At 34.5% G+C, this 24,724-nt stretch overlaps 1 protein-coding gene across 1 annotated transcript in view; it reads right to left on the reverse strand.

Annotated features, from left to right (window-relative positions):
* The window catches only part of PREX2 (phosphatidylinositol-3,4,5-trisphosphate dependent Rac exchange factor 2), a gene marked incomplete at its 5' end in the record, with an annotated part of 262,693 nt that overhangs the window by 131,624 nt on the left and 106,345 nt on the right, over positions 1–24,724 (reverse strand). Inside the window, 8 exons of the mRNA XM_084229429.1 lie at positions 385–533; positions 3,491–3,583; positions 3,741–3,883; positions 6,444–6,516; positions 10,668–10,743; positions 13,265–13,314; positions 14,608–14,711; positions 21,194–21,294. Coding sequence (XP_084085555.1) covers positions 385–533; positions 3,491–3,583; positions 3,741–3,883; positions 6,444–6,516; positions 10,668–10,743; positions 13,265–13,314; positions 14,608–14,711; positions 21,194–21,294 — 789 coding nt within the window. The remainder of the gene's footprint in view (positions 1–384; positions 534–3,490; positions 3,584–3,740; positions 3,884–6,443; positions 6,517–10,667; positions 10,744–13,264; positions 13,315–14,607; positions 14,712–21,193; positions 21,295–24,724) is intronic.

A 24,724-nucleotide genomic window follows, 5' to 3' on the forward strand; every position in this document is an offset into this window, starting at 1 on the left:
TAAATGGTGTTTGATCAACTCATAGCCCAGAAATACTTATAACTGAACATGGAGGAACAAGATCTTTATTCTCAATTGCTCTACCAATCTTCTTCACATAGTTAAATTCAACCTGATGCAGGCAAGGGAAATTCGGGCAACAAAAAGAAAACATTACTTTTGATGTCATCTGATTTCAGAAGGAAGCATTTTAGTACCATAAGCATGTAGTTTCTCCCATCATCTAAACACCAGTATTAGTGATGTTAGCGAGATTTAAATGTTTCAAACGAGTTGCTCAATTTTAGACATTCACTTAGTTAAATTTTCTATTTTATTCATCTATGTGTGTGTGTGTGTGTGTGTGTGTGTATTTTTGTACCCCACATAAAGCATACAACTTACTCCCTTGGTTTTGTGCTCACAAGAACTCTTAGTGGTTTTCTGCTATTCAAGCATGATTTCAGGAAGCAATCCACTTCATTGAAAGGTCTCATAAAAACTAGGTCACCATTAATAGCAAAAATCTTTTTCCCAACTTCCATGCCAGCCATCTAAGAGAAAAATAGAAAAAAAAATCAAATCATACATTAATAAAGAATCTATAATTTACAGAATAAGAATCTGAAAGGTTCATAAATTTTGACAATTTAAGATATCTGCAATTTTTATACAACTTCACAATACAGAAACATGAGTGAGACAATGTTATTCTCTTTGACCTAGTTTTAAACTTGATGACCCATCTTTACTGAAATACTCTCCCCTACTTGACTTAAGACTGTACACCTCTAGGGACCTTCTTCTCTGTAGATTTTATAGTCCTTTTTCTTATTTCAATCGTGTAAGTACAGTGAGGTCCCAGGTTAATTTTTTTCACTGTTTCCCATCAATAACCAATTAATTCAAGTATCTTTGACCTCTATAAAGATATTGAAGACAAGCAAAGAGGCATCACTAGCCAGACATAGCACTACTTTCTCCAGAATAGGAGAGAGGAATGGCCAGGAGTCCAAGAAAGAGAATCCAATAAGCAGAGAGTGCAAGATGCTGAACAGATGACAAGTAAGATATCATCCCTCTATGCCATCAAGGTCACTATTCTTAACCAACCTTACTGCCCATAAATTGCCTGTTGCTTGGGTTACCAGCTGAATGATGAAAACCTGGGAGACAACATTAGACAGATGAATAGTGGCATAGACAGTGAAACAGACAGATGAAACTGTATTCCGAAGACATCCTCTGAAAACGTCTGAGAGAAGCATTTCTTTCTGAGAAAGTTAATAAAAGTAGTTACCCATTGACTACGCCCACTAACAGTTTGCGCTGACCAATTATTTGTTTGAAGCTGGTGTGATGTGCATAAAGCTTTGTCTTAGTATCTGAAATGTTCATAAATTTTGACATTTTAAGATATCTGTAATGTTCTTATACAACTTAACAAAACAGAAATGTGAGTGAGATAATGTTCTTCTATTTGACCTACTTTTGAATTTGTGTTTTGGGAAAAGACAATGACCTGTATATTACCAGACAGGAGATAGGAGGATGGGTGACAATTTACTACAAACTTTAAAGTTCATTCATTCGCATACTTTACCAAAAATTTAAACATTGAGAAGTTTGCTTGAAGATGAAGCATTTTTATAAGCCAGGATGCATGGTGAGGCTACTTTAAATCTAACATACTTAGGATAAAACACTGGATAGTAGGTTCCAGGAGGGCAAGAAATTCTATCTACTTTGTTCATAGTTGCATTCATAGAGCTTAGAACACTGTCTAGCATATAATAGGTAGTAAATAAGTATTTATGAATGAATGATCTGGAGAGTCCGTTGTTTAAAAGGCTACAGAGATGAGAGAACACCAACCAGCACTACCTCAATGAGAAAATAATCAAAGCATCTACTCTACTTATGAAAGTTGTATTTATATAAAGGGCAGTGTAAAATGATAGGGAGCTGGGAGACACAGCCCTTGATTTAGTGGAAGAACTATTGACATAAAAAATACTACCTCACACCATACACAAAAATCAACTCAAAATGGATTAAAGAACTAGACATAAGACCTGAAACCATAAAATACATAGAAGGAAATATAGGCAAAACACTACGTGATTTGCACATCAAAGACATCTTTACAGACACATCACCGAAAGCAGTGATAGTGAAGGCAAAGATAAACAGCTGGGACTACATCAAATTAAAGAGCTTTTGCACAGCAAAAGAGACAATAACAAAAACAAAGAGAAACCCCACCGACTGGGAGAACATTTTTGCACCCAACACTAATGATAAAGGACTGATCACAAAAATCTGCAAAGAGCTGATGAGACTCAACAACAACAAAGAAAATAATCCAGTCAAAAAATGGGCAGAAGAGCTTAAAAGAAACTTCTCTGAAGAGGAAATGCAAATGGCCAACAGGCATATGAAAAAATGTTCAACATCACTTGTCATCAGGGAAATGCAAATCAAAACTACCATGAGATACCATCTTACACCAGTGAGAATGGCACATATTAAAAAAACTAGCAACAACAAATGTTGGCGAGGGTGTGGAGAAAAAGGAACTCTTCTGCACTGTTGGTGGGAGTGCAAACTGGTCCAACCACTGTGGAAAGCTGTGTGGAGATTTCTGGACCTACTAAACATAGAGCTTCCATATGATCCAGCAATTCCACTCCTAGGTATTTACCCAAAGGACACAGAAACATCAATTCCAAAGAACACCTGCACCCCTATGTTTATAGCAGCACTGTTTACAATAGCTAAGCTTTGGAAACAACCCAAATGCCCAAAAATAGATGACTGGATCAAGAAGATGTGGTACATATATACCATGGAATATTACTCAGCATTCAAAAAAGATAAACACATGCAATTTGCAGCAACATGGATGGCGCTGGAAGGGATCATGCTCAGCGAAATAAGCCAAAAAGAAAAAGAAAAATACCGGATGGTCTCACTCATAGCAGGAATCTAGAAAACTTAAATAAGGGACCCGGAAAATGAATAACTATAAGAAAGTGAAAATCAAAATCAACAAAAAACTATGAACCAGAGACACTTTTAGGGGGGTGGGGGCGGGAGGGGAGGGATTGGGGTCAGAATGGGGGGGCTGCAATTGTATGGGGAATATAACAATAAAATTTATAAAAAAAAAAAATACAGTCTCAGGCTATGCAGTATCCACAGGGTTCCAGGCTGGAATCAGTGAACAGGGAAGTCCCAGGGGCACAGAATGAGAAACTTCTGTGCACAGAAAGTCAAGAGGTTCAAAGCCATAGATCTCTATAATAACTCCCCATAACTATCCTGAGCACCCAGACATGGCATCATCTGCCAGAAATCCCAATGGTATTTGAAAGAACTTCAGAAAGTGATTGTTTAGAAACAGTATTTTCAATAGAGATATTGAAAGATCAATTTCAATTTGTTTAGTTTTTTTTATATTTGCATGTCAAGGATTACAAATTTAAATAAAAACGTTAATTTATATTACCTCGGCATTAGACCCCTTTTCTACCAACTTTATTATTGGAACTTTATTTTTGTCTTCTAACCCAAAACCATAGCTGCCTTCATTGGATTTAATCTGAAAAGCAAAATATTGAAATTATCAATAAAGCATCTATAAAAAAGTTACAAATGAAACAGAATGAAATAATATACACCATCGAATATGTTTATGCAATCTGCTGCTAATATCTATGCAGGAAGAAAATTTACACTTAACATATTAATAAACATACCAATAATGATTTTGCTATGACATTTTCCACAACTTTTAAATCATGTTTCATAAGTCGATGTTTCATATTTGAACCTTCCATTTCCTCATCCGCAAAAAAACGGAAAAGTAGGGGCTCATCTTTGAATTCACTTTTTTCAAGGACTACAGAAAGAGAGAGAAATTCAAATTATTTCAATTAGGTCAAAAATAAAACTTATTTTTCCATACCAATAGTCATTCAGTAAATTAATACATATCACATGACTTTAATTTTATACTTCTATGGGGGTGTGGGGTATAGTGATGCACACCTGAGGTGTGACCCTCGTCCTCTGAATCACACACAGTGATGCATCCAATGCTACATCTTATTAATTGATTTATTAATTAAAATAAATAAGTAAAAAGACAATTAATATACAAGTGTTGAAGAATTTCCCATATTCTAGATTATCTTCAAACTGCAAATTAAAGTATGGAATTTAAAAGAATTTATATTCCTAGAACAATTTACATTCACAAATACACCTCTGACATGTTTCTGTTTCTTTCCATACTTTCAAGCCAATCTTTCCTAATCTTTCCTAAAAAGTTGTTGAAATTTTAAGAAGTTTTTTTTTCAATGTTGGCTTTTTTGTACTTAAACTGTGGCTTTCCAGATTAAAATCCAAATTTAAAGAAAAGACTACACTGAATCAGAAAATGTATGTAATCAAAAACATAGAAGCCTACAGCCTTCTGAATCTGTAGTGAACATTTTAAGGATGCTTTTAATATCCTGCTCAGTGTTGGGAAAATCAAATGAGGTCCATCTTGCTCTGATGCGTATGCAACTTCCTCTATGGCCACTTTTATTCTAACACTTCAAACCATAAATCTTCTGGGTGAAATGTGACCTTAGTTTCCACTAATTCTTCATTCATTTCTGTTTCAGAACATTACTAGCAAATTACACTATTTTTGCAAAGGTTAGTTTTTTCCTCCTTTATCTCAACATTAATAATTTACTACAAATTCCCTAAGATTCCTGCCATAACCTGACGATATAAAGATTATGTATTTGGAAACCTCTATTTTTTATTTATCTACCCTTAGTACTTGGAGAGAAATTACTAGAGCCGGTTAAATCACTGAGCCAGGGAGAACAGAGGTCCCACGCACAAGAGGTTAGGTTTTATGTTGAGACAGACCTGAGACCTGAGTCTAAATTCCAGGTCTGGGGCTGGTTGTAACATTGGGAAAGTTACTTAAATTCTTTGAACTTCAGTTTCCTCATCTGTAAAACAGGGCAATGGACTTCTTAATCATGTCGTATAAAACTAAAATGAAGTAATAAAATATTTGCCAGACAGTAACAATCAAAAATGATAGCAATTTTATTGCATTTTTTATTTTTACGGCGTTCCAACAAATCTTGTTGATGTTTGTATGTACTGATCTTTGGATAAAAGTCTGCCTGGCAACTTGAGTTAGCAAACTAACAATTATAAATTAAAAAGCAACAAAAGTCATAGCTGAAAATAGAAATGAGAACAAAGCTCAGATTGAATTAGGTCTCGCCTACATGACCTAAGAAATTTCCTAAAATTCACATGGTGTTTTTGTTGCCACTGTTTTCTTCCACCAACCAGTCTACCTAAAAGAAGGGAGAGAGGAATCAATAAAGCCAGGCTTAAATTGAGCTGGTTTGCTTTACTGCTAGTGACTTATGTATAGGAAATGTTTTCTTTGTTGTTGTTGTTGTTTGTTTAAGATTTTATATTTTTACTTTTTTCGTAGAAGACTGGGGTGTAGGCCTGAAGTGGGGGGGTGGGAGAGGGTGACAGGATTCATCAAAGACAGAGTGGGGAGCAGAACAGGCAGATTTACTGAAATACACTGCTGAGGGAAGTAGTGGGCAAGAAGGGAGAGGTCTGCTATGCCATATGTGGGTTAGTTCCCTGGCGGGGGATCAAAATCAGGCCGTGCTGTGATAGCGCTGAGACTTAACCCCTAGCCCACCAGGCAGGCCCAGAAATGTTGGTTTTTACTCAGTATTTAATAGAAATGTTTAGAATAAATTACAGCATGGCAATGCCTTAGGTTAAAGAGAAAAACAATTAAAATTTATGAAGGTGTCAGTTTGATATTACAGTCTTAATTACTATAAGGATTCTATGTATTACTTTGCTCTTCAAGAACTGTTGTTTCTCCACCACAGCTCATATAGTGCTCTAGAGACTAGAGACACTGAAATGTAATGGAATTCCCAAGAACGATATAACCAAGAATGCTCTCAAAATTACTGTGTCTTGTTGTACTTCCATTTTCATAAAAAGGTAACAACTTTCTGAAAATAACTGAAAAACAGGTACAGATGCTATCAAGTATATACTGATAAGGATATGTATATTACTATTAAAAAGATACTTTTGGATTTGTGATGTTTTGGGTTTAAGATGTTACAACAGAAAGGGGAAAATGATGTCACATTTTTTAGAAAGGTAAGGGGGATTAAGTCATCAAACAAGAAAGAAAAATTAATATTTAATTGGAATAAAAAAGAAACAGATTTTTTTAGAGATTTTTCTACCAACACAGGAATGGCACAACATGGTAATTGAATGCAGATGTGGTGAGCCAACATGGACACATGGCAAGACCAAGTCTTGCTGGTTCATCTCTCAGTGACTTAAGAAAAACGTGAAATGTATCTGTATATTCCCAGAATAAAAAACCTTACCATGGTGCATAAATCCATTGTCACAGAGTCCGATGCCAAATATCATTGCCTCTTCTCTGGTGCGGCAATCCCCCTGTTAACCACAAAAGCATTGTCCAAGTTAACAGGCAACTGAAGGCTTTGTTGTGCCTTTTAATACATATGACAATTAATACATATTAATGCATATGACACACTCAGCACTATACTGACAAAGCTATTCCTATAATATAACATGCAATGCTGCTATAAACCCATGACACTTTTAATTATTATAAAACATTTGCTTGATAATGAAAACATCTTTTGGCATTAAACACAAAACAAAGACTTAATATTTCTTGAGAAAAACTGTTTTACTAAACATGAAAATGTTACTAAAATTTATAAATTTATAAATGATCCTTCACTCTTGCTTTTTAGATCTTGTATTCCAATGTGCCAATGAAAAATCCTATATATTGAAAATGCATATGTAAAGCTAAGTAATAATCATTCTGCATGATATCTACTATCACTTTCCCTCCACCAAATAACCTTACTCTGTAAGGATTTCCAAAGAAGCCTGCTAATCTAGGCTGATTTGTAAGACCCTAAAAGCAAGTTGTTTGGCTGAAACAACAAATGCTAGTTTCTCTTCCACTTTTTTTGCTGAGAAAATAATCAGATTAAACAACTGAACCTAAAACCATGCCTAAGGCAAACTTTTCTATTTAGAAAGCATGTATTTTATTTATATAAGTAAGGATGCATATATATATAAATATGTATGTGTAGATGTATGTGTGTGAGTGTATATAACCTTATGTTTTACAGTTTAAAAAAAGATTTATTTATTTATTTATACAAGCACTGGGTACAGTCAGACGTGCGGGAGGGTGAGAGAATTCACCAGAGCCAGAGCAGGGAGAAGAACAGGCAGAAGGACCGAAGTATACTGCTGAGGGGAGCAGTGGGCATGGCAGGAGAGATCTGCGCACCATGTGGGACCCTCACCTATGGCCGGGTATCGAAACGACGCTGCAGAGGCTGTGGGCAGTTTCACAGCCCAGCGCTCAACCACTGTGCCACCAGGGAGGCCCTGTTCTACAGTTTAGTATGTGCTTTCTAAAGTATTTTAATTTTTCCTATTCCTGCTATTTATCACCAAATCTATCCTTTCTTTTATATGGCTTTTATAGCATTTCTGTGTTTACACCATTATGTACTGTTTCCTCATCTAAGTTATCATGGTTTTTTTTCTGGACTTTCTCCAATATATGTGCTGTTATAGATAGATTCTCCTTTTTTTAATAATCATAAGATATGAAAATTTTCCACTAGGCTTTTAAGACCTTCCATGCCAGGCTTCATTCTACCTCTTCAGCATCACCTTCTAAATAACCATACATTTCACTTTAGTCAAGTTGGGCCCCTACTGTTTCCCACAAAGTCATTCTCTATACCTGTCATCCATTTAAATTCTATCAGGCACCAAGACAAGTTCCACTTCATGCTGTGGCAGCTCCAATTCTGATTAACAATGCCTGTTAATTACCAAAGCACTTAATAATCTATGATTTCAGAAAATGCATCTGTGCTCTTTAGCAAAGCAAGTTGTTAAGTAATTTTGATGCATTTATTCAAGAGATATTTATTTTTGTTGCCCACCATGTGTCAACTGCTAGAGATAATACAGTAAAACACTCAAACACAAAACATTTCCCTATGCAAGTAAATCAAATCTAGTGAAGGATTAAAAATACAGTATATAAATACCATAATCCAATTTAGTCAAACTTCTCAATTAGTTATTACTCTAGGTGCTGACACAAAGTTAAACATGTCCTTGTCCTAAAGAACAAGTGATTTAAAATGATTTCAATATGTGGTACTAAGTATGACAGATATACCCAGGAAACTGGGGACACAGGAGATCCTGAACCCAGGCCAGAAGATCTGGCAAAGTTTCCTTGGGGATAATATTTTGGAGCAGAATCTTTTTTTTTTTTTTTTTAAAGATTTATTTATTTATTTATTTATACAAGCACTGGGTACAGTCACAAGTGCGTGAGGGTGAGAGAATTCACCAGAGCCAGAGCAGGGAACAGAACAGGCAGATTGACGAAATACACTGCTGAGGGGAGCAGCGGGTGAGATAGAAGAGGTCTGTTGAGCATTGTGGGACCCTCACAGGTGGCCGGGGATGGAACCGCCACTGCATAGGCTGCGGGCAGCTTCGCAGCCCAGTGCTCAACCGCTGCGCCACTAGGGGAGGCCTTGGAGCAGAATCTTAAAGGATAAGTAAAAGTTAGTCCAAATGACTAACAGTCCCTGGGAGGCAGAAACCATGCCTGCTTCCTGTTTCACTTGTTTATTTTAATCATCAAAGCATTTGCTTAAAAGTTAAATTTACAACAGTTTGTTTAATAATGACTGACATTTGACTGACTTCATAGATACAGAGAACAGATAAGTGGTTGCCAGAGGCAGGGGTTGGGTAGTGGACAACTGGATGAATGGGGTCAAAAGGTATAAACTTCTGGTTGTAAAATAATTAAGTCCTGATGAAGTAATGTACACATGATGTGCATAATTAAGACTGTACTGCATATCTGAAAGTTGCTAAGAGAGTAAATCTTGAAAGTTCTTATCACAAGGAAAAAATTCTAACTATGTATGGTGATATATGTTGACTAGATTTATTGTGGCAATCATTTCACAATATATGCAAATATTAAATTATGTCACATAGCTAGAAATATGTCAATTGTACATCAACAATTTGGATGTTTTACAATATCAGAATCATAAAGCTTAAATGATAGAGAATGGTATGTATAGTCATTCCAGTAAATAGTAAACAGATGTGAATATACAGAGAGATTAAGTATCTTGCACAAATTTGTGTAACTGCTAATCAGCACAACTGTCAATCACACTGCTTAAATCCCTATCCAGTGCAATTTTTATTACATGTAATTTCTAGAGACATGGCTTACAGAGCAGTAAGACAACCAAAATAAAATAAATAATTTCAAATTGGTTCATTACTTATCAACTTAATTTATTCTTTTAATGCTCACACTTGAAAAATAAAAATGTCCAAAAAGAAAAAAATGTTGATAATTCACTTCCTGAGTCAAACTTTAAATACCTACAGCATTTGCTTCAAATAAACTTTTTTTCCAGTTTTCTAACAAAATTAACATTTCTATCAAAATTAATAGTGCATGAACTAGGGCTGTGTTTAAAGGTAATTTTCTGGTTTACTCTAAAATCTTAACCTCTAAATAGAATAAATTTAAATGCTATAAAATACAGAATAGTCTAGAAATTAATATCAGGTAATAAAAATCTCAAAGGTCATATGTACAAGTATATCAAATGCAAATTAAGCATTAATAGAAAAAATAAAAAAGACACATTTTTATGATTAAATACAAAATGTCACAATCCACTTGTAACAAAGGAAGTGGACCACTTGGTTAATACAAAAAGTAAACTGCTTATGTAATTGATTCAAATACCCAAGCATATTAACTTAATATTTCAAGCAAGTAATTTCCCTTCCCTTTTATATAAAGTTCCTCATAGTGGTATCACTTTTCATAGCTTCTTCTTTAATCAGTGGAAAATACTTGATTAATTAATTGACATAGTATGATAAAACATTTTTAAAATTTTATATTTGATTATCTGTTATGATGGGCTAGATACCTTGATTTGCAAATATATATAACACTATCTCAATATCAACTATCAGTTCCTACATTCTGAGAAGCAGAACAAAAACAATGTTTGTACCTTCCTATACATATATATGCAGATGGGTGTTAAAACTCATACTATCAAAGCACAATTATCTAACAGAAGAAAGGTACAGGAGATTAGGATAACTTGCTAGGACTAACAAGCAGAATCTTAAAAACAAATCAGTGAACATAACATGTAAAATTTTTAGTATATGCACATTGCTATCTCTGCAGTGATATTCAAATTGTGCTTAGTTTTTTGATGGATCTCAGCTGGTATTTTTAAAATATGTACATTTTCCTCTATAATAATAAAACACAGAAAGTTAACTTTCAAGACTCTCAAGTCAGATTACCTAGGTTTAAATCTCAACATTAGCTATGTGAACTTGGTCAATTTATTCCACTGTGCTACAGCTGTAGTCATAATCTAAAAAAAAAAAAAAGTACCTAAATCACAAAGCTTAAAAAGCAATGACTATATCCCAGCAATTTCTATTTGTCTAGTTACCTGTGCAATTAACCAGTCTATCAGTTTGTTGGCCATGACCACAGATTTGTAGGTCCTTAAGTGGTAATCTTTATCTCTATAAAAGAAAAGAAACCAAAAGCATATAACAAGGGTATAAGTAAGCACAGGGGAATACTTCAAGTAAAATCAATGTGCAGTAGAAAAGTTTATTCACTGTAATCTGCATCAACTGTCCAAATTATGTGTAAATAAGAGAGGTTGACAAGGCATGCACAACCTATGAAAATTCTTTTTTCAACTTATACCAAGAGATCCTCAAGGATCCCAAACTAGGACATTTATTTTACCTTTTTAATATGCAAATAGATAATTACAGTTAGAATACCCAGTAATAATGTAACATGAAATACAATATGTCAAATGTAAGAATAATAAAGTAGTATCTCTTTTCATTAAAGCAAGACAGATTCTACTAAAGTATTTCTCAAAACTGGAGAACAGAGCAATCCCTTTTATTCAGAATTCCTTCTGAATTCTCCAAGAAGGCTGGACAGTACTGAAGGATAATTCCTTAAGCTTTGCTCTAGTGGCCTATCTTGAAATAGACACACTGAGAACCTTGTCATTAATTTTCTCTGATCAGAGCATGAACACAGTGATTCCACATTCCCAGGGAGCCAAGGACATTAACTGTATATTCACAGACTTACAGTGGACTTCCCAGACCTCTGAAATCATTCAAAGTCTAGTTAGATACTAACAAAGGACTCACAAACAGTACTGGACCCCAATGACAGATCTGTAATTCATTTACTTTACAGGCCTCAATCAAAAGGGAATGGGAAAATGACAATCTTCTCAAAGCGTCAAAAATCCCAAACTGCTAACCACTTAAAGTGACAAATAATTATGAGCCATTTGCATAGATTTTTACTCTGTCCGTAATTTACAATTAATCTTTGTCATTTTATTGACTTCCATAAATGCATTAGATTACCCAAACATTAACAGTAGACGTTTTTAAATCTTTTAAAATTTATTTCCATGTTTCTGTTTCTATTACATCATCACTCATTTCATCTTAGTTTTCATAAGCATGAATAAAAAGGAAAATAGTGGTATATTATAGACTACATGCAGGCCTGTGGATTCCTCAACAAAGAATTTTTCTTTTTGTAAACTGAATTCACATATATTAAAAGCATGACTATCATATATTCCATCTGTTTTATGACTTGTTTCCCATAAATTCCCTTGACAACTCCTAAACAATTGTCATTTCTAGCTAAAGAACAATTCCTTCTTATCAGTTCTCACAGAACGTAACTTTCTTGATAAGAAATCCCATATGGCTAAAATATATTTCAGAACACAATTTCTCACATATAAAATCAGCATATATGAGTGACATGGAAAATTAAACTGTTAATGTTTTCTATTAGCTTAGCAGAATAACAAGTAAGTATCCATTGTCCAGTTGTCATTGAGTAAGTAACCACTCTTAGTATTAAGTAATCCAAAATGTTTGTAGGGTGTCTGTGCTCTGAGCATAACAGAAAGTCAACAAGTATTAGTTTGTTTTTTTTTTTACCTTTCTACTTTGTGACACCTGTTTGTGAAAGTAGACATGGTACAGGAGTAATAGGTAAGAACCTCCTTATCCCTCCAGAATCTGCAATGTGTTTACTAGTTACAGAGCATAACAATACACTTACACAGTAACATTGGGAATCTATTTTTAAACTCTGCATTTCCTTCAAATTGAAAACTAAGTGAAAAACAGAAAAACTGTACATCAAACATTTAGATTCAACAGCCAACTTTGAAAAGTGTCATTATTTATTTTGGTAATAATACATCCATTTTAATTTTATTTTATATGATTTACTTAATAAACTCAAAGTGATAGCTGGTCACTAAATTTAGTTTAACATTTTATCAGTTAGTGTCTATCGGTATATATTATAAAAGACAATAATATTCCTGAAGATCATAACACAAGTTTCAACATTTTCTACTTACTAAAAGAGATAAACTGATAATGAATCCTGATTGCTCTTTAAAGAAAAAGGTCTATCTCTTCAGAAGGAAAAGCATAGTAGGTAATAAGACTATATTTAATAGCTCTAAAATGATCTTAATTTTCAAGAGCAAAATCATTTCTTGGAGAAAAGACTATTAGAAGAAAATATTTTGAAATAAGATGCACAATCAAAACTTGACTAAACAACAAAATAATATGTAATTATAAATATTACGTTTTTTCAATTCCTCTCCCAGTTAACTGTTATTTATTGACTATTCATTAACATGGATTATTTCACTAACAAGCATATACTTTACTGTGAATTAGTGGGAAATAATTTTATAAATTTTTTATAAAAATTTTATTTTTTTTTATAATTTTATAAATTATTAAAACAAAATTTAATTAAAAAATTAAAACAAAAACACCAAAAGAAACTATAATCAGAGCCTCAGAAAAACATGAATATTTTAAGATATATATTTATTTAAAATAATCATTAAGTGCAAAATTTTCATTTTTAGAAGAAAAACAAACCAAAAAGTACCAACCGAATAATATTCAACTAATAAGCAAATTAAATATTTCCATGTAGATTTCCCAAACTTACCTTATCACTGGAGTAAAAAGACTATGCAGACGGCAATATAACCTCACACCCTATTGTAAAACAAAGACATTTCAAAAGCAAAGAAAATCACTCAAAGTCCACATCAATGAAATTTCAAAACAAATGAATTTATTGTCAATGTTCTGGAATTATTTCAATCTTAAATTTAAATTTAAAAGTTGTTTAAATGCCATATTACATCATAAAAAATGACAAATCATTAAAAGCAGGATTAAATTGTGCCATGAATTTTTCACATACATATGATATATACATAAACAAATGGCATTCCAAATTATTTTTCTTAAATTGTAAAATCTCTGGATAACAATGTGAACAGAAAAAAATCTATTTAGCAATACAGCCCTATGATTTGGTCACTGAAAGACATCCTATTGAATGGGAAAAAATATGCGCATGTCTTGCATTGGGCAGGGTTATTTTCTTGATCTACAAAGAATTCATACAACTCAAGAACAAAATAGGCAGAAATAGCTAAACAGACATTTCTCCATAGAAGACAATCAGATGTTCAATACAAAAATGAAAAAAAATGTTCATTTTTACTTGCAGGGAAATGCAAATTAAAACCACAATGAAATACCATCCTACACCTGTAAGAATAGCCCATATGAAAAAGACCAGACAGCAAGTGTTACGGAGGATGTGAAGAAAAAGGAACCCTCATATATTGTTGTTGGGAATGTAAACTCGTCCAACTACTATTGAAAACATTATAAGGTCTCTCAAACTATTAAAAATAGTTCTACCATATGATCCAGCAATTTTACTCCAGGTATTTATTAAAAAAAAAATTAAAGGGATATATACACTCCTATCCTTGTTTTAGGACTATTTACAATAGTGAAGATGTGGAAAAAATGTCCAATGATGGATGACTGGATAAAGAAAACATATAGCAATAGTGGCGATATATAGAGATATATAGATATACATACAATAATCTACTCAGATGTAAAGAAATATAAAATATTGCTATTGGTGAAAGTGGGGAAGTTATGCTAAGCAAAATATGTCCAGAGAAAGACAAATGCTTGATAAATTCACTCATGTGGACTACAAAGAAACTAAGCAAAGGACAGACAAATTAAAGCCAAAACAAACCCGTAGATTTCGACCACAGAACTAAGGCTACAGAGGAGGTGTGAGTAGAGGGGAGCAGGGCAGCCAGTGGACTATAGTGGATGGTTATTGGTATTTTCGTAGTGGGTGTAGTGCAGCAACATTCATTTGAAAAGGTATGAACCTGCACTCCTTAAACATATAATGTTGTAAACCAATGTCACGTCAAAAAAGAAAAAGTTTGTGAGAGATATCGTTACCTTTGAAATCACATCCTGCATCTCATTTCTTGGATAAAATGTTCCATCATCATAGCGAAATCTATATAACATCTGTTCTGGTTTGAACTGATGTTTATCAGTCACTAAAAACATAGGAGCAATGTATTAAAATATTGACAATCTAAAGAGTGGCAGATAAAGACAAAATTTTGAAATACAAATTCCCAAATACTGAAACTTTCAGTTTTACAAAGGAAAACTGAATTTGTTTTTCTAACAAAGGAATAGTAATCCAGTATTTTGACAGTAAGACTCATAACAGCAGTTCGCTATTTATTTGCAATTTCCATTTAATGATTCAAGAACTAATTTGAAGTTAGCAACATTCAGATAGCACAATATACATATTTTTGCTTTATAGTATACTTATATGAATATGTGAGTTTGTGTTTTCTATTTCTCCACAATGCCGCAAAGTCAAGCAAAAAGCACCCTTCAAAGAGAAGATACTCCAATTGTTTCTGAACCCCAGAAGTGAGTATTAGCATCTATGTTTTACCCCACTGCCATGAGGCCAAGACCACACATACATTCATCACCAATTATTCTGTGACTAGATCTCAAAAGTAGGTAACGTTATTTTAACATGTAACTGATTGCAAAATTTTAACAGTTTTCTTATACTAAGAAATAACTTCTATTACATGTCACTGAAGATTATTTTTCTCAGTGGCAAATGTGAGTGGTCATCTTTTGTTTCCATCCTTAGGTAGACTTTCAAATTCATAAAGACCCCATTAAACTTCCTCTAAAGTTTTGTTCTTTTCCAGGACAAGTTATTTTCTAAACAGTCTAATAAAGAATGACTTCCAGAAAGGAAAAGCCTCAAATAAAAGCTGAAACAGTTTTAAGTGCTGTCTTTACAGGCAATGCAATGTTTATAAACGCGAGAATTTGCTGGAGTGGTTTCTATTTTCATGATTAGATAGAAACTTTGATCTTTGCATATTTTCTAAAAATGTTGAAGGAGGAGAGAAAGCTGTTAGCATTAACTCTTATGCACTACATTTGGTAAGTCTAGACTGGCAACACACACACACACACGCAAACACACCACACACACACATACATGTGAGAAGTTTTAGCTATTTTATCCCAACCTATGCAAATCACATTCATGGCTTGTGGCCATAAAATTGATACAGGATTGCTGCCACGAAAAGATAGACAACAGCCTTTTTGTATTTTTGTTTCCAGATCAAGCTGAAAGGAGAAAAGCATATGTGAAAGACAAATAAAACTGAGAAATATATTTTGAAATCCAATGGCATGTTTCAAGATGAATAATTTATTTCTCCTATGCAATGTACCTATAACAATTTTTGTAAGATTCATTGAAATAAATTTTTGTCTCGGTATTCCAAAATTCTAGGATGTATAGGACCCAAATGTCTCTTTCCTGGCACAGTAAAAGAAGCGTTAGTTTCACCCATTCAAAATGGAGTGCTTAGGTGTAAGACAATCTCTTGTGACTTTGATAATCAATCGGGTTAGTCTCTAACTCCGAGGTGTTGCCTTGGAAAAACAGTAAACAATTCTGCATCCAAATCCACTTTCTCAACTTCTCCAACATGGAAAATGGGTTTACTAATGGATGAGAGTTCAGGTGATCTTGTGAGCAAGGTTTGTTCATGCCATCTTACAAACAACTGTGAGATGTCACTGCAATGCACTGGGGAATATTTAATAATTGTCTCTATGGCAGGGGAGAAAGAGCTGTAATATGTAGCATTCACCAATTTCTGTTATATAAATTCTCTAACTGGGCAACATGAAGCTACCAAAAACAAATGTCACTGAACATGTCCTAAGATACTTTATGATTTAGTATCACCATTATACAAAAAATAATAGGTATTAAAAAATACATAGGGCATGGATATCAAAAAATGTAGTAAAATAATTAGAAAATAAAGCTTTAAGACTATTGCCTTTATTTGCAATAAATTTGTGTATTAAAATATCAATAATTCTGAATAATAGCTATATTTAACCAATTTGCAATTTTTTTTAAAAAATTTAATTACTAGTTCTCTTGAATTTGTGCCAGCCAACTTCAGCACAACACTGGATATAATAAATGCAATTTCTGAGTATGCACATAAACATTTATAATGTAAGTAATAGAGCTAAACAAGATGAATATTATAAGCATAAATTACCTCAGTACAAGAATTATTGGTATAGCAAAGTTATGCCTCTGACAAGGTTCTCAACAAGGTTTGTAATGTGTATAATAGTGATAATTGTGGGCTTTTTTTTGCTTGTTCTCTTTAAAACAGGTAATAAATTCAACATATTATAGGAATCCTATTTTCACTAAAATGCAGATGGAAGCACATACTAATGAAACTAATATGTTTTGGCTCATATTTCTACATTCTACTAAAATTATTAATGTGAAATTGCATAATATATCCTCTTAGCCCCACTTTGGGGGAATTGTATTACTTCATTTCAGGCACTTAGAAAAAGATTGTTCTAGTGACAAAAATACTGTATGCCAATTCTGACATTATAACTGATCAAATCTTTGCAACAACTATAGCACAGGCCACTAAAATATAACTGTGATGAACAGAACAATATAGACAGCAAGTCCATACATTTGTCAGAAAAAGAGAAAAGAAATCATTAGGTTATAAATATCATTGTTCAAAATTATACATTTCTACAAGTTGAATACTCAAAGGGAGATCTGCATTTGAAAATTCAAAGTAAATTTGAATTCAGAATTTCTCTATTACTTCCTTTTTGAAATTGTACTACTTGAGACAAATGTTTGAGGTAGTGAAGATAAAATGATTAGAACTGAAATTTTCCTATTCTAAAGCCCATTTCAAAAAATTATATCTCATATTCCTGTTTTTCTTTTATGAGGAAGCAACTAAAAATATTGTGAGAAACGAAACGTTTCAACAGAATAAACCAGGGTGGTTCCCGCTTTCTGGAACTGTGATTCCTTTAAGATCTTTTCAGCATTCATGAACTGAAGAGCAGGTCAGATTCTAAAGGACAGTGTCCAAAAAGATACTTAACAAATATTATCCCAATTCTACTTTGTACTAACTTTCATTTGACTTGAATGCACTTAACCAGCTATTCATGTTTTCAGGCAAAGTAATAACAGTTTTGTTATTGTAAAGTGAGTAAAATCCCACCAATAATAATTATGCCATCAATTTGCAAAAATCAAACTCAGTATGCAAATAAGCACTATTCCTCATACAATTGCTAGGTCATCTGTGTTGAAAAATAAAAGCAGGAGTGGAAAGGTGAGTTGAAAATAATCTTACAGCACCTCTGAAAGAATCTTCTCTCCTTACACCCTGACTCCAGTTGTGGAAATAAAACTCTATAATGCATTTCTGTTAATGAGTATCCCTCAGTCAAAAAGGAAAATAATGTGATAAATTCCATTTAGTTCTTTTCTAGAATATATTAAATAACTCCATAGAAGTTCAAAAAGTTGCACATCCATTATTCTTAAAATAACAAATAGTAGCATCAATTATTGATTGCTATAAGATAGTTTATAATTTCACAAAGGCTTAAAGTCACTCAATTTGATAGAAGTCACAAAAACCTCAACTGAAAACCAATATATTATTTTGTGACTAGGTCAAAATCCTATCACTGTAAACATTAACAAATATATTTAATGATTATTCTATCTTTAGTATAATTCCATAGCTTCATATTGATGTGGGTGCTATGCCTCTGTGGCAGAAATTGGGAAATTGTTTGCAGTCAAGGGTGGTCATGTGACTGAATTGTGTTCAAGGACATGTGCACAAAAGTGAAGCAAAATGGGAAGAGCACAGGCCCATTTAAACAAACAACATGAGTCGTTCCAAGTAAGCCCTTTGCAGCCCTGCACTAACAATGACGGAGCCAGGGTCAGACACCCGAACCCTCCTTAGAGAAAACACCACATCCCCGTCCTCCACCACTGACTGGACTTTACTTGATGAAAACTTAGCCTCTAGAATGTAAGCCACTGTGCTGAGGAGTTTTATTGTTACAACAGCAAAAAGTTCTCCCATCATACTAGGTTACTACTTTTCTAAAAGGGAATAGGACAGAAACTGATTTCTCTATAGATAAGGTAAAAAGATTAGTTTAAAACTACTGGATAATTAAGAAATCAATGTATGTAGCTCATATCCACATACATTAAAGTCCCCAGCATAATATCTTACACACAAGAAAGAATAAGTAGAGAACAGAATAAACTAAAATTATCCATAATCAGCTTTTCCCTTATTTACTCTCTTGGTAACACACAGACCCTAGAAGTACATAGTCTAAATACCAAAGAAATCACCGTTTCTGAAAGTCAATGACTTTTTCTATCAAAACCTCTCTGCACGCCACCTACTTGAGTTTCAATGAACTGGAGGATAAACAAATACATTTCATTCTTGTCTCATATGTATACTTGGACTTGGGATTTCAGAGAGGAACAGAGAACAGAAAAGATTAAAGCCATCTAGTTTAACATCTTTATATCTTTATATTCTGGATGATACATTTTGATGTACTAGGTTTTAAAAGCACCTATATGATTTTTCTCATATAGATGCCTTTAAGATATGTTTATATATATATGTGTGTGTGTGTGCGTGTATATGTGAAGCATTTAGATGTTTTCATGGTGTTAATCAAGGGCAATATCACACAATTTATCAGTATTATATGTTTGCTCAAAATGTAATTACTCATTTATTCATTCATCCGGCAAATATTTATTGAGCATTTATATGTGCTGGGTACTCTGAGCATTTACTATACATTAACATATGAGGCTTCTATTCTCATGGTGCTTACATATTGACTGGGGACCAGAGAAGGAATGGGAGATAGAAAAATAATATGCAAAGAAATAAATAATAACATAATTTCATAGACTGACAAGTACATGAAGAAAATTTCAAAAACGAGAAAAGCAGTTTGTTAGAATAATGAAACTGGATGGACTTCTAAGAGTGAGAGGATCATGGAAGACATAAGTCATGACAGTGACTTCTGTCATTTCAGTAACTGCTGCCTCTCCAGAATCTAGAAAGACCTGGTATATTATGAATAAAAAACTACTGAATGAGAATAGCAAGAGCAAAGCATCTTGGAGTGTTCAAGCAAAAGAAAAAAAAAAGAAAGAAAAAAAAGAAAAGGGGGCCTCCCTGGTGGCTCAAGGGGTTAAGCACCGCACTATGAAGCAATCCACAGCCTCTGCAGCATGAGTTCGATTCCCGGCCCACCAGGGAGCAACAACATGGTGAAGCAGACCTCTCCTGTCATGCCCACTGCTCCCCTCAGCAGTGTATTTCATCAGTCTGCCTGTTCTGTTCTCCACTCTGTCTCTGGTGAATCCTCTCACCCCCTGCACCTCTGGCCTGTACCCCAGTACTTGTATGAAAAAATAAATATTTAAAAAAAATACCACGGCCAAATATTCATATTTAGTTATAATTCCCTTTCATTTTCTGCTCCCCCCCATTTTACATTAGAAAATCCTCAAGCTTTTATTCTTAGTCCCATTATCACTGCTTCCTCACTTTTTATGTTTGTTATCAATGCTTTCAGGAACCTGATACTCCATTGAAATAATTCTGAAATCTGTCTCTCAATCTCGTTCTTGAACTTTTACACACAAATTTTCAACTTCTTAACTGGGCATGTCACCGTAAATGTCTCATATCCAAGCCACAGCAAATCCGTTATGGTCTTGCCAAGCTTCTCCTTTTCTTGAATTCACTACCTGAGTCATCCAAATAGAAAGCTTGGGATAATCTGATTTTACTCTACACCTCCCACATCCAAAGTTATCAAATTACGATTTTAGCACTGCCAGAACCTCTCCAGTGGAGGGCACTCATTATGTCCACAGACATGGCCTTTGTCCTTCCACTTTGGGGGCTGGCAAGGGCCTCCTGAAGTGCAGGCCTCTTTAGTCTTCCACAGCTCTGCTGCAGGCTCTACCCTGCTGCAAGTGACAGCACTAACATCAAGTTCTGAGCACTTTTGCTAAAAAACTATTAGCACCTCATCTCTGACAGAATAAGCCCCTCAGGCCGCAGCCAGAGAGCTAAGATCTTCTGGGATCAAATATTTGCCAACCTTTCCCACCACACTCCCTCCCCACACCCCAGTATGTTCATCCATGAAGCACATCATCTTGTCACCTAAAACTCTGTGCTAGTTTCTAAAAAAGCCACCGAGAACTTTTCCACCAAAGTCTTGTGCTATTATTCCTCAGGGTGGAATGTCCTTCTGCCCTTCTGTCCCTGTGAGCATTCTACTCATTCCAGCACTAATTCCACTTCCTTCATGAAGCGTTCCTAAATACTCAGAACAAGCCATTCCTTCCTCCACAATCCCACAATACTTACCTGTATTTATAATTCTTGAATTGTTGAATTGTTCATTTTGATGTTAACAAATATATCATCATAAACCCACACTCTGAAAATATTGTTCTATAGATATTAGGCACCTAAACAAGTTGAAAAAAACATAAGCATCTAATAATGTGGAAAATTATTAAAACTAAACTGATAACTACCATGGTGGATGATTCCATTTTCTAATAATGCTTGTCCCAAGTGAACACCTTCCTCAGGCCTGTGAATTTCTCCAATTTCCAACAGCCAAGATACAAATTCACTGAAATAGAAATCCAATGTTAATTTTTACCCCTGAAAGTCTCTCTGCACTATGCATTCATCAAAAAGCTATAAAGGGAGTCTCAAAATATAAAGGAATATTTGCGGTATATTTCTGCACAAAATTTTTCACATTGGTAGGACTTATAGTACTTAGATGATACTCTATTGGAGAAAACCCATGTCTGTACATTCATACATACTTAAACTATACTCTGTAACTATTAAACTAGTTGAGAACCCAAACACATAGGGGAATTTTTAGAGCAGCATTAATTAGAAGGTCACTTTCTATATAAAGGCAAATTGGGGACTAAAGGGAATACAATCAATCTTAAAGACAGCGAAAAGACAGAATTCAATAGATAATTACGACTTCGCACAAGAGACAAACCATCTTGAATGTGGCCTTCCAGGCAGAGAGAACTGGTGGGTGTGAAACGCCAGGAAAACCAACAATAAAACTGAATGCCACATCTGGTAGAATTCTGAAGTGGCCTTTCTACCCCAACTCCCCAGTAAAAATCCCACCACTTGATTGTGCAGTCAAATACTAATTAGTGCTGTAAATGGATTTTACATATGTAATCAAAATCCAAGTCAGTTGATATTTAAACATAAAAAGTATACAATTGTCTCTGACCCAACAGTTAAGCCTTTTGGAGCAGAGCTTTATTAGGCTGGTAACACAAGGGGAAATCACAAAAATTAAAAGTATAAATAAGACTGACAGTGCCATCACAAGTTTTGAAGCTCAAGGAGGCCATGTACAAATATACCAAGGAATGTAGGTTAACTCTTGTTGAATGCAGACCTGGCCAACATCTAGCAACAGGACTTCATTCCCATGACCAGAAAGACCTAAACTCTGCCAATGACCTGTATGTGCATGAAAGTAGACTCCCCTTGTAGCCTCAAGATAAGACCCAGAGCCCAAGCCACCCTTGATTTGGGGCTTATTAGCTCCTTAACGGAGAAACCAATTCTGCTCACCTGGTCTCCTGACATTTAAAATAGCAAGCTACTAAATGGGTGTCGTTTCAAGCCACTGTGTATATGGTAATTAGTTTTGTAGCAATAGAAAATTAATACACACCAAAAGTCGTAGAAGTTTTACTACGCTGTTTTCAAATTTGGTTAATTAATTGCTGTATCTAAACTGACATCCATAAGGAATACACCAACCCAAACCATCCATTAGAACGGTTGTCTGTGCCTCACACATCTGCAAGAGCTGTGTAAGGCCACAGAGGATTGCAGCTCACATCTTTCATCATTTCTGGAAGAGTGTGGGACACCTCCAGGCTCATAGATAAGAAGAAGATGATTTATAACACTTAGCAGAGTCTCAACTAGGTAGTGAATTTTTATTTAATGGTTATGTGGTAACATTAAAAGCACACTAAATACTGAGATAATTTATAATAAAATATTTTATCATGATCATGTTATAAAAATCTAGCACTTGAACTTTCACACTAACTAATGAATGTATTTTATAATGGTTTTATTTTTGAACAAAAGCTAGAGAAACAAAGTTTTGAGGGTTTTGTGAAATTGTTTTTCCATTTATTTCAAAACCAAAAGCAACACAAGGCTAAAGTCAAATGACCAGGGAACATGGAATTCTAAAAAATGGATGTCTAATCTAAAAAGTAGGTTTTAAGACAGAGAAGTTCTTAAAAGTCATTCTTATTCTACTATACATTATAATACAATATAGTGCAATGACTTGAATTCAAACCCCGCATCTGCCTCTACTAGCGGTATAATGTTAAGTTAGTAAATCTGGCTCTCCAAACCTTAGATTTTTTTCTTAATAACATAGAGATAATAATAGTATCAGTCTCATCATGCAGCCATGGAATTAAACGTTGACAATTATCAGGAACTCAGCACAGTGCCTGACAGATTTTCAGAGCTCATTAAATGTGGACACTGACAGGTGATTGAAATGGTTGGTATGCAGCTAAAGCAGAATTCTCCATTTTGATATCACCCAATTCCTGCACTTAAAATGTACTCTTTCCTGTACTTAAATGTACTGCTCTGAGTTAGAAGGATAGGGACAAAAAGCAGAGGTGTAGGAAAGGAAGTAAGCGAGTGACTTTGTGATGGGCCTCACTCATCACAAGCAGTTCCCATCAACATTAAAAAAGGATCAAAGAAAAATATCGGATGGTCTCACTCATAGCAGGAATCTAGAAAACGTAAATAAGGGACCAGGAAAAAGAATAACTATAAGAAAGAAAATATCAAAATCGACAAACGACTATGAACCAGAGACACTCTATGGCGGGTGGGGGGCGGGGAAAGGAGGGCTTGGGGTCAAAATAAGGGGGTTGTAATTGTATGGGGGATATAAAAAATAAAATTTAAATTAAAAAAATAGATAAAAACAAACAAAAAAAAAAAGGGGTCATGACCCATTCGGAAACAATCTCAAACACCGTAGCACAGAGATAATGTGCTGTTATGGGAAAGGTTGCAATGAACATAACTAATACTGACAGAGTCGCTCCTTTGTATCAGGTGCTTTGGGGAATGCTTTACATATCTTTGCAAGTAACTAGCACCACAGCCACATGAGGCAGTGAGGGTCAAGGATTGACAAAACCTCTCCCTCCTTAAGGATAGATTTGATTCTGGGTTAGCTTTCTAGTTTTGTTTCCCTAGAAACCTGATGGAGGTAAGGTTATCCGCTATGTTACTAGGCAGCATAGCTTATGGTAAAAATTACCCAGGCAAATAAACTATATATTTATAAATTCCTGATGAGAAAATATAGCTTGAAGTAGAGACTACCTGATAAGCGGGCTTGTCCCTATGGAGATTTGTGTAAGTTATGCCAAGGGAGTTGTTACATGAAATTGCTTCTCCCTGAAAAATGGGGATTCCAACATGGGCTCACATGGGCTCTTAGCCTTGCATGAGCACTATCACTTCTAGGGGCTCCCAACACTAGAGTTTTGTGGCTTGCTGTGGGGACCACACCCACACAAACTTGGAAGCCCGAGGTTTCCTGGTTTATAGGTAAGCAAGATGATCATGTCTATTTTTTAGAAGAAGGAGAATTTAACTTTCCCAATTCCCTCAAGTAGTTAATGGTAGAACCAGATATGAATAGAGTCTGGTTGTGAAGTCTGGGCTTTGAATTACGACTCCAGGCTACTTATATGGAGTTACATTTTGAATTTAATAGTTGTTTGGATTTCGGCAGTTAAACTTTGACTTCTAGTCTCTAAATCTTTAAAAAATATTTGAGAATTGAATATTGAGAAGTTGAAACAATGTACAGAAGAAGCCAACACACAGCCTGGCCTACAGCTACCTGCAGGCAATCTATCCCTATTGGTCCAGTTCTGCTTAACCCATCTGGGATTCCCGCAACTGCTGTGGGCAGAAAGCAGAGGATACAGTGAATATGTTTA

Source organism: Talpa europaea, assembly GCF_964194135.1.
Source record: "Talpa europaea genome assembly, chromosome: 3".
NCBI classification, from domain to species: Eukaryota; Metazoa; Chordata; class Mammalia; order Eulipotyphla; family Talpidae; genus Talpa; species Talpa europaea.